This window comes from Hippocampus comes, unplaced genomic scaffold, assembly GCF_001891065.2.
Source record: "Hippocampus comes isolate QL1 unplaced genomic scaffold, H_comes_QL1_v1.1 scaffold1, whole genome shotgun sequence".
Taxonomy (NCBI): Eukaryota; Metazoa; Chordata; class Actinopteri; order Syngnathiformes; family Syngnathidae; genus Hippocampus; species Hippocampus comes.
In genome coordinates, this window is record NW_017805010.1 from 1,774,989 (window position 1) to 1,786,163 (window position 11,175).

The 11,175-nt window shown below is 43.5% G+C and overlaps 1 protein-coding gene and 1 long non-coding RNA gene across 2 annotated transcripts; one reads left to right on the forward strand and one right to left on the reverse strand.

The window, feature by feature from the left end:
• Positions 1 to 881: 881 nt before the first annotated feature.
• On the reverse strand, positions 882 to 2,760 carry LOC109511725 (uncharacterized). The gene is made up of 2 exons (XR_002167380.1): positions 1,358 to 2,760; positions 882 to 1,263 (listed from the first exon to the last, which is right to left on the reverse strand). It is a non-coding gene; the product is annotated as an uncharacterized LOC109511725 (long non-coding RNA).
• Positions 2,761 to 3,114: 354 nt separating this feature from the next.
• On the forward strand, positions 3,115 to 10,044 carry LOC109511723 (solute carrier family 35 member E2). Its single transcript, XM_019862979.1, has 9 exons — positions 3,115 to 3,774; positions 4,799 to 5,252; positions 5,559 to 5,694; positions 6,089 to 6,216; positions 6,838 to 6,958; positions 7,045 to 7,098; positions 7,172 to 7,244; positions 7,725 to 7,870; positions 9,124 to 10,044. The coding sequence occupies exons 2-9, from the start codon at positions 4,970 to 4,972 to the stop codon at positions 9,356 to 9,358; spliced, it is 1,176 nt and encodes a 391-aa protein (XP_019718538.1). The 5' UTR covers positions 3,115 to 3,774; positions 4,799 to 4,969; the 3' UTR covers positions 9,359 to 10,044.
• The last annotated feature ends 1,131 nt before the right edge of the window (positions 10,045 to 11,175 follow it).

Below are 11,175 nucleotides of genomic sequence, written 5' to 3' on the forward strand. Positions count from 1 at the left end.
ACACTTCACGGATATGCCTCAATTACTACTTTCCTATCAGCCATTGTATGACACTTTTGACGAAGTAATAGGATTACTGAAGACACTATCATATTTAAAACACAATTGCCAAGCCTTTATCTTTATGTGGGCGCTCACTGTACATAATGTTGAGCAGTTAGCCTAACAGCTAATGAGCTGTTAACTTTCACCACTGTCAATAGGAATCCAGACGTTTCTCTGCGTCAACTTAAACTACATCCCTGCTTTTTCCACCGTCAACCCCACAAGGGGCCTTGCCTGTCGATTGTTGTCAAGCTATCATTCGGTGGTCAACGCTAGCTACTTCTTAGCTAATATAAGCCAACATTACAATTACCCCCATGAGGTACTGTTAAGCCTACTTGGGTCTCTGGGATGGTAATTAATACACTAACAATTAAGGATATTGGTCTTTCAGGTGAAATTTCAAGATCGATCTGTAATGCACAAATTCAGTCGCAGTATTTGGCATGTGCAACATTTGTAGCCTCACAGAGCTCAGTTGCTGGAGGACAGGGCCCCGTATCAGCTCCTTGATACAGAACAGAAACTTGTAAAATGTACTGAAATACTGAAAGGTTTAATATGTCTTCAAAAGTTTAGGGAAGCTTCAAGTAAGTTAACCTGCAAGAGTTAGAATGCATTTTTGTGAATTTACATTAAATGTTTGTAAAGCGCTTTTTTTACACACACAGCTGTTGTGAATGCATTATATCAATAAAGATGTACTTTAGGTTTATTCTGAAATTTCACATAGAGGCTAAATCAATGTTTTCTTTGTAGTTCATTATTATTATTATTATTATTGTCATTGTCATTTTTGTTGTTGCAATACCCTGTTCTGCAGGTCGAAAAGGACGCTGTGTTGAGTTTGCAAAGGAGCAGTAGGGTGAAAAAGTCATAACAGTGACACACACCATGACGCTGCTGACTTGGCTCTCACTCAAGTTTTTGAACCTTTGATTATATTATTTTGTGGCATTGAACAGATGACTTCCCCCCAATTTGAAGAACGATTCTCACTATCAACCTGTGAAACCCTTGGCCAGCGAATAAAGACACCCTGAGTAACTTGTGTGTCCAGTTTGCGGTTCACGCACGGTTGAAACGCTCACTTCGACAATAACAAACACATGGAAGATGCCATCTTCCTTTTCATGTTTGTCGCTCAAGTTCTCAAGGTGTCTGGGCAGCACATGAACATGTTAAAGCAACATCCATCCATTTTTTTTACCGATTGGCCTTTTGAGAGTCACAGGTGAGCTGAACCCTATACACTGAAAGAAAGAAAAAAGGATCTTGTTTTCTTTTGCATATCATAATGTGCTAAGCCAACATATATCATTTGATAATTTTTGAGAAGATGTGAAAATTATAGCCGTTTACCACATTTTAATCACATGCAACCGACATGTTCGAATTAAGTAAATACTGTATAGAGGATTCTTTTTTTCTGTGCACCAGCTGACTCGGAGAGGCGGGGCTTGCCCTACATTATTATGAGAGTTGTTTTTTTTGTATTTATTTATTTATTACCTGGTACGAACCGATAAATATAAAATGTTGAACGTGTTGATTATTTTATCTCGGACAAGTTTTTTTTAGGTTGTTCTTTACTTTTTGTAACATAATCAATGTCATGTTTACGAAGAGCTGGCGCCATGATTAAAATGCTTTTGTTGTCTTTCATGATGCTTGCTTTTTTTTTTCCACGCTCCAACAAGCATGTCACAGTCATGTTATTAAAACACCAAGAAGTCGCTTTAAATTGCGGGTGGAAAATGTACGTCTTCTTTAACATTGTCATTGTGACACGCTAGGCGCATCTCAAACTGGCCACGAATGAGGTCGTCGTACTGAGCCAGCAGGTTCTTCTCGTTTTCAAGTTGATCACGAGTCGAACTCGAACAATGACCTTCCGCACATTACCAGGAACCGGAGCGGCTCGAATTTGTTGTCTTGCAGAGTACATGCGCACGACAGTAGGGAGGGGGCAGAGATACAAACACGCACACAAAAGCACGGACGCTTTGTCCATTTTCCGTGCGGTTCATGAGGGGTGAGCTCCGCAGATGAGCTTTCTTTCGTCTGTAGATGGCGATGTGTTCCACAGTTTTCCATGGGGAAAGACGCTGTTTTTCTCATTGGGTTCAGTTTAAAAAAAAAACTTGGAAGGCATATACTGTACTGTATAACTTGCGCCACAAAATTTCCACAAAATCAAAATGACGTTGAGTTTTTCCCAGTTTTCAAATGAGAACCAATTAGCAAAACATGAAGTAATTATGGTTTATAATATACAACGCTGGCATTTCATCTGATGTCACACTGGATTTTGCAACTAATAAAAAAGTACAAAATTGTTTCTCCTCTCCACTTTCATAACTTTTATTTTACTTTATTGAGCATTAACCAAGTCAAGTCCTTGATTAACTAAACAGATAATTCAAGAATTGCAAAAAATAAATAAAAATAACTGGCACATCGTAAAACTTAAAACAAGACCTGAAATGTTCCAACAACAATCGGAAGACCCATTTTTACACACTCAAACAATATCGGATATAGAATTTGCTGAAAAAAATCAGACTCATCAAGAAGTTCTGGCAGACGGAAACCGATTTGCCACAGGAGCTTTTTCCTTTTGGCCCATTTTATGAATGCCGTCAACTGGTTGCCAGCCGATCGCATGGCGCACATAGACGACCAACAATTCGCGCTCACAATCGCACCTTGGGACAATTTAGAGTGTTCCATGAACCTGACCTGAATGTTTTTGGAATGTGGGAGGAACCGGAGTACCCGGGGAAAAAACACGCAGAGCCGGAATCAAACCCTGCATCTCTAAACTGCAAGGCGGATGTGCTCACCTGCTGCTAAAATGAATATAATTTATTAATAAGATCTTAGTGTTGCTGATAGTGTAGTACACGCCTGACTTTTGTTCGGGTAGCCTGGGATCGGTTCCCACTCAGTGACGGTGTGGACGTGTGTGAGAATGGTTGTTCGTCTCTACCCGTGCCCTGCGACTGGCTGGCGACCAGTTCAGGTTGTCCTCCCGCTGCTGCTCGAAGTCACCTGGCATAGGCTGCAGCACGCCCGCGATCCTCGCGAGGATAAGAAGATTAGAAAATGGAAATGCGTCAACTTTGTGTGTGCTTTATGAAATTAAGTCCACTCGCGAGAATTGCTGAAGATGACCCAAACTTGGTCAAGTTTACTCACTCCAGAACTATACGACTTTATTAAGAAAATAAAACATATTGTTGGTGAAGCCATGTCTGTCAAAAGAATCTCCACCACAAAAAAGGGGGAGTATTACAATCAATTCACTGTATAAAATATAATTCTCAGTTAATTATGTTCGTAATTCCTTTTGAAATTAAAACAGGCAAGGTTGTCGGATGACTTTTATTTTGAAGGCAAGCCACCGTGGCTTCAACATATGAGCTTGACGCAGTTATCCGCCACGTCCAAAAGTCGAGAACGTTGATAAGAGTCTCTCTGGCAGATTACAAAAACTTTGCCTCCATTAAGTACAGTATTGCCTCACTGGCTTGATTCCCTCTCATGGCTTGAATGCTGACTTGTCAGCTCGGCTGGCCTTTAGCCTTCGCACCTTTGCTCCCCACGTTGCCGCGAGCAGCCGCTTGCTAACGTCAACGTGCAACTTCCTGCTTCTGTTGTCGTCCCGATTGTGTTGCTGGTCCGTTGGGTGAACACCATCACGGAGAGGTTCGTGTTCGTGGTCAGGTACTGTTCTTTCCTTCTTATTTCACTACGTGCATGTTGTGCCTTGTGTCCACCTGAGGTTATTGGCCTCGGTGCACTCCGAACTCAGTTGGCTTGCACTCAAATTTTACAATGGTCAGACTGCAGCATCTATTGTGTTGCAGTGAATGAGCAGGGTCGAAGAACAGTAAATATGTGGTGAAGCAGAACCTTTATGGCCGCAAAATGATATTGTATGAAGAGATGTGATATAGATGCAGTAATGTCACACGAAGAGCTGCGGTTTGTACTGCTCCGTTTATCGCGGGGCATGCCGCCCCCACGCGTTCGCTTGTTAAAACGCGCTTAAACCAAGATCTGAGAGGTAAGGCTGCAACGTGTATCAGCATCCCAATATAAACAGTTAACACCAACCGCGATCCATTTATTTAGATTTTTTTTTACGTAATCGAAATAAGAAAAACAGTACAATAAAACACAACTATGCATCGAACAAAAAAATACCATTCCAAATATCCGGTTGTAAAACCAAATTTCTAGGAATGTACAAATTTTTGTCTACCTTGCAATGCAGTCTAATGTGCAACTGTAGTTTCCATCCACGCTTCTGGCTCAAGCTGTGCCATAAATGGCAAAATGTGTGGAGGATACTCAGTCTAAACCATTGTTAAGACAGTTGCATTAACCTAAATACATTGTTCATACAATGTCCGTGTAGCGAACTAATATTCTCTTGCGCTATGCATTACAGTTGACCAGCCTGTTTTTGGACTACTTTAACTTCTCTGGGTAGAGTCTCTGTTCAACTGTCCGAGTGAGAATCTCTGACAGTCTCCTTATAATCAGAAACATCAATGAAGACGTGGAAGCCCCAATTGCAACATGCCTGGCCACTTGCCCACTGCGCTCTTGTCAGCAGTGTAGTGGCACAAGGTGCCAATTCTTAAATTCAGACTTTCCTCGACACTTTAAAAGACCCCAAATAAACAAACATCAAATCTGTGATATAGCAGGTGGTCACTCTTTTCTCTGTTGTGTGTTGCAGGTCTTCGAAGCATCAATACCAAAATGTCCTCAAAGCAAGATGGAGCAAAAAACATCATGTGACTGATCAGAAGATGTCTTAGTCGTACAGCTACTGTTTCAGACCGCTTAGCTCCCAGTTACCCCCGAGCCCCGCCCCAAACACTCGAGGGGGCCTGGGCAACAGGGGGCCATGCTGGGCTCCAGGCCAAAAAGCAGCAGGCAATCGCTGTGGCGCTTTCTGCTCCCGCCTCGCGTCCGTCAGGAGCGAGTGGTGTTGGCCCGCAGCGAGAGCCTGCCCAGTGACCAGGTGCTGAAGATCATCGTCACGGAGACCACGGTGATCAAGGCCGGCTCAGGGGTCTGGAACCGCCGCTCCCTCACCTACCTGGCCCTCTGGTACTTCTTCAGCTTCTGTAACCTGTTCCTCAACAAATACATCCTGTCGCTGTTGGAGGGGCAGCCGAGCATGCTGGGTAAGGACGGACGGCTAGGGAACTGCTCCACTTTCCATTTGTTTTTACTGTGGACCAACTGACGAAACATGTGCAGTCTTTTAAGCGTTCACTACAACAGTTTCAGAAAATTCTACCAAACAGGTGTGATATAAACATATGTAAGTCACAAATCAGATTGCAACAGTGAAAATATATATATATTTAATATATATTAAAAAAAAAAAACATTACAGTGTCGATTTGAAATCCATGTTCAGTTTAACTGAGTATAATTCTAATCTGTATTTCATTGTTTCCTCATGGCTGTTTCCTTTTTGTGGCCAGGTGCGGTTCAGATGCTCTCCACCACCATAATTGGCTTCCTGAAGATGTTCGTGCCCTGCTGCCTTTACCAGCACAAATCCAGGAACGAGTATCCTCCCAACTTCATCATGATCATGCTCTTCGTTGGACTGATGAGGTGACTTCCCGAAAGCATGCCGTGCATCGAAAGCACAGAGCTCCTGCAAAGCTGAAAATATTTGTCAAACCTTGAAGTTGAAAGCATGATTTTTCTGTGAAAACACAAACAGTCTTATTTGAGTGAAGCAGTCATTTTACACGAGAAAAATGTCGTGATACACAACCAAATAAATGTTACAAAAAAAGTAGGAATACTGAAATAATCCCCCCCCCCCCCCTCCACCGATGTGTTAGATTTTCTACTCGGCGGAATCTTCACACTGGCAGGCCTGAATTAGCAGAAGGCAAAGATAGGTAAAAGTCATGCTGATAGGTGGAAGTAATATCACAGGACAAACCTCACAAGTCGCTCGTTCTGAAGTGTCCTTAGAATCTCTCTGCTTGATTTCCAGGTTCACCACGGTGGTCTTGGGCTTGGTGAGCCTGAAGAATGTGGCCGTGTCTTTTGCCGAGACGGTGAAGAGCTCTGCGCCCATTTTTACTGTCATCATGTCCAGGTTGATTCTTGGAGAGTACACAGGTGGGTCATTTTCCGTTTCAGGTGATTTCATCAATCGCGGTGAAGACGTCTCCCACTGAATTTCCTTTAGAAAAGCAAGTCATTTTACTAACATGAGTATTTGAATTGGTCGATTCATTTTGAAAATATCATTGAAATGGTCATTGTTGATCCAACAAAAATTTTGAAGTAATATTTTTCATGCAAAAATGTTTTTACCATTATATCTCCGAAACAAAATGTCATAATTTGTAACATGTTTAATGTTGTTGCTTTTGACATTTTTTTTTTTTTTTTGGGAGGGGGTGTATTGGATGTTCTCTTGTCATTTGCATTCGTTTTCCATGAAATTTTAAATTACAAATTAAATGATAAAAATTTGAAACACAATGCCTGGACACAAGGGGCATGTTAAACTTAAGCGCTGACATAACGTGTTCCTCTTGTCAGCCAACAAGACGAGATGAGGCAAAACTTCAAGATCATTGAGGCAGGGGGAAAATCGCTTTGTAGGGGAGGGGGAAAAAAAACAAATTTATATTGACAAATTCGGTCAGTATAATTTAGAAAATGTAACTCTCTGGAAGGACTGCCCCAATACGCATCTTCATTGAATACTGGCCAACCCTCCTTGTCATGCAGGCTTGTGGGTGAATCTGTCGCTGTTCCCCGTCATGGCGGGCTTGGCTCTCTGCACGGCCACAGAGCTCAGCTTCAACTTGCTCGGGTTCTCCGCTGCGCTCTCCACCAACATCATGGACTGGTATGGTAAACCGCGACTGCCGATCCGCCCTGCCGCAGCACGACCACAGCGGCGCGCTTCGCTTAACCCGTTCCCTCCCGTCTCAGTTTACAGAATGTCTTCTCCAAGAAACTATTGAGCGGCGACACTTATAAATTCAGGTAAAAAGACCAGGAATAAAAACAGGAGCCGTACAAGTGAAATGATACATTTTTTTTGATTTGATTTTTTCAGCCCTCCAGAACTACAATTTTACACCAGCGCAGCAGCGATCATAATGCTCATCCCAGCCTGGATTTTCCTCTTGGTAGGTCACCGAGTGAATCGTTTTATAAAATGTGATACGCAGGTACAGTCGAAACTCATTACAACGTAGCTCGAGGGACATAACGACCTTATAACGGTAGTTCATTGGAACCATTTCCAATAAAAATGGCCACCACCTATCATACCGTATGAGCATTTATAGATGTAAAAACATGAACGTGCGATCCAGTATAAACATGTCAATTACAAAGACGTGCATTAAGTAGGAAGAAAAAATGATTTTGTAAGACATGAAACAAACAACTGCAGCGTTGGGCTGCTACTAGTTGGGCCGAAATTGCACGCTGTGAAACTTGCTGAAATTCTTCATGCCATCACTGTTTCAAAATGGCATTTGCAAAAAAAAAAAAACATGATTTCAAATGCTTGCCGATAATCAATGATGGTCAAAAAAGAAGAAATATCGGTGCCGTGCTCATTGGTGGAATGGATTTGTTTGACGCTTGTTTGTGTTTTCCAGGAAACTCCCGCAACCGAGAAGAGCGGACAGACGTTCACCTTCAGTCGGGACATCGTCTTGTTGTTGCTCTTCAACGGCGGCCTGTTTCACCTGCAGAGTGTCACTGCCTACGCTCTGATGGGACGCATTTCTCCGGTTACTTTCAGGTGCAGTGCTTCCCTTTGGCTTTTCAACACTTGATACACTCGGGTTGTGTTGTTGAACCTTCCCCGCCTTTCTCAAATGTACTACTACTACTTCCCTTGAAGACTTCTGTGGGGGGGGGGAAAATCTACACGCACAAGCAAATTGCTTTGAAGTCATCATACGTCAAAACATTTTCTGCTTTGCCCCCACACTCCTTTCAACAATTTGAGCTGTGTGACCCAAAATGCCTCCTCGATTTAAAACCACCATTTTTGATGTCTTTGCTTCATGTCATGTCAGCGTTTGGAAGACAAGACTTTAATGTGGGAGGAAACCTGAGTACCCGGAGAAAACCCACGCAGGCATGGGAAGAACATGCAAACTGCACACGGGGAGGCCTGAGCTGGAATTGAACCCGGTACCTCTGCACTGTGAGGTCGACGCGCTAACCACTGGACTACCGGGCCGCCCACGAGTAATATTTCGGATTGTAAATATTCTTAAATCTCAACGTAAATTCACATTCTTGAAAAAAAGAATTGATCGAATGACAGAGGTCGTGGGTTCGATCCCGGCTTCGGCCTCCCTGTGTGGAGTTTGTATGTTCTCCCCGTGCCTGCGTGGGTTTTCTCCGGGTTTCTCCGGTTTCCTCCCACATTCCAAAAACATGCATGGCAGGCTGATTGAACACTCTAAATTGGCCCAAGGTGTGAGTGTGAGCGTGGATGGTTGTTCTTCTCTGTGTGCCCTGCGATTGGCTGGCAACCGGTTCAGGGTGTCCCCCGCCTACTGCCCAAAGACAGCTGGGATAGGCTCCAGCACGCCCCGTGACCCTTATGAGGACAAGCAGATCGGAAAATGGATGGATGGATGGATGGATGGAGTTTAGTAGAAAAATCGCACAAGCGCGACAGTGGAACAAACAAAACAGAGCAGGTGGACATGCGTTATGTTTTGTAGCAACTTTGGACAATGTGGGACATTGGGAAGTTGTTCTAAGAATTTATTTCAAATGGAATTACAATCACTCTTAAAGCATTTGGAATTCAACTTGGCTGAAGCTGTAGGAACCCTGCAGACTTCGAGCCAACCTTGCTGTGTTTTACTGCCACGTTTCTCGACTATCGGTCACTCAAACGTTGGTGCTGACTGAGTTGAGCTCCGGTGATGTCTGCTTTTGGTTTTGTGCAAAAGCAGCCGTCACATTTCCACCTGTAGCACCCAAGGAGCGAGTGTTCTGCCGAGCGCACTAACTCCCTCATCTCTCCTTCAGCGTCGCGAGCACCGTGAAGCACGCCTTGTCCGTGTGGCTGAGCGTCATCGTGTTCAGCAATCAGATCACCATGCTCAGTGCCACCGGCACCATCCTCGTGTTTGTGGGGGTTTTCTTGTACAACAAAGCCAGGCAGGCCCAGCGGCAGCGCATGCAGGCCATGGCTGCACAGCAGAATTCCAAACTATCGCCACAGGAGCAGAACATCCAACATGGCCCGCCGCAGCCTCACTAGAGTCTCCACGATTTATTTATTTTTTTCCAAACTGGCCAGACACGTTCGTCGCCTTGCACACATTCCACTCATGGAGGACCATAATAAGAATATGAATAATAACAAGTTTCAGGTGTTGGGAAAGTGACTGTTGTTGAAAGGTGAAACAACGCCTTTAATATTCCTGTGGAACATTTCATGGCAGTTCGCAACACGCAAGCATTTGACAAAAACGAGAAGCTCAGGGTGTCCTTCAGCGTTTTTGGAGGAAGTCAGTTCTTTTGAAGCAATTTTGTCTCGCGTCTGGATTCTCGGCTGTGCCCGTGAATCTCATCTGTGGTACAGCGGCTGTCAACGTACGCCACGGCTTGGGGGGGCGGGGCACCTCAGCTTTGCTACGCTGTGGGGAATACACACAATGCGATAAGAGCTGCTTTGAAAGATTCCTGTGCCCAAGTGTAGATTTTTAAGCCACTCGACACATTTTAAGATGCGTCTTAAAAATATGACGGACAGATTACTGCATTCCGGGAATGCGCCGTCCTCAGTTGCCATCAAACTCATTCCCAGTGCATGCTGAGATTGAAGCGACGAGAAGAGGAGAAACAGCTTAAAGATGCTTGAAAAAAAATGGATCCATGTATTTGAATAACCTCCCAAATTAGGAAAACGCTTTGGTAAAAAAAATCTTCCTGTCCCATATTTTACAGCCGTCTCAAGCATCAAAATACGTCTATTTTGGCAAAAGTAGCAGGACACCTGGTCCGTCAACTTGCTGGGAATCACTATTTAACAATTCCACGTTCTTAAAAATTGTCTTGAATGGAATTAAATAGACAAGAGTTTTCAATTTGCCGATGAAACGGCCGCCGCTCCTCTCGGAAAACATGTTTGAGGATGTTGGAGTGTCTGTTAGGATTTGCTTTATGTATACTTTGCTCATCAAACATCTTAGGGAGACGTCCCTACGTCGTTTGATGAGCAAAGACAAGTGATCATAAACGATACGGAAACTACCGGTAGACGGATACCCAAAATACCGCCTGTAATTATCAGAGATGGGTTGTATGCATAGAAAACAGAACACTACCTCTATTTCCCCACCAAATTCATCCAACCGTACCTTGATGGAGCTTGCGTTATACCGAAACAGAAAATGTCCCTCCTCAAGCTGTTCTCACCAAGTTCAAAGCATGCAAGTGAACAAAAGGTAAACTACTCTGCCAATACTTGAGTTCTCGTAGAGATTTGCTGTAACTTGAGTCAGGTGATTCAAAACGGTTGTGATGTTGGATGTCAAGGGGCGTGGGAGCCATCAAGCAGCCAAGAACATCCTGTGCATGTGCCGTCTTCTTTTTTTTTTCTTTTTTTCCCCCTTTCAGAAATGCCTCGTTGTCACATAGTGAGCCTCTATTTAAAGCATTTCGATTACGCCAAGCTCGACTCTCGCAAACCGGCTTTCCTCATTCTTTAAAATGCTGCTGCCAACAAAGGTAATCGCATCTCTGAAAGGGAAATGTCTAGTGGCGGGTTTCTCTTGTTTTAGTTTTACATTTCAGTATTGCAGTGCCTCCACAAGCAGAATTGTTTTTGTTTTTTTGTTTTTTGTGGTTGATTTGTTTGTTTTTAACAAAACATGTTTTTCTGTTTCATCCCTGACATCCTTCTCGGGTGTTTCCACCCCGCCCAATAATCCTGTAATAGTTTTAGTCTTAAATGGGGGCATTGGTGAAGGTTCCCATTGTGGTATTTTTCCTTTCAATTGTTAAAGGTTCCAAAGTGGTGAGTGTGTGTGTGCGTGCGTGTGTGTGTGTGCGTCTGTTTTTTAATGAAATCTT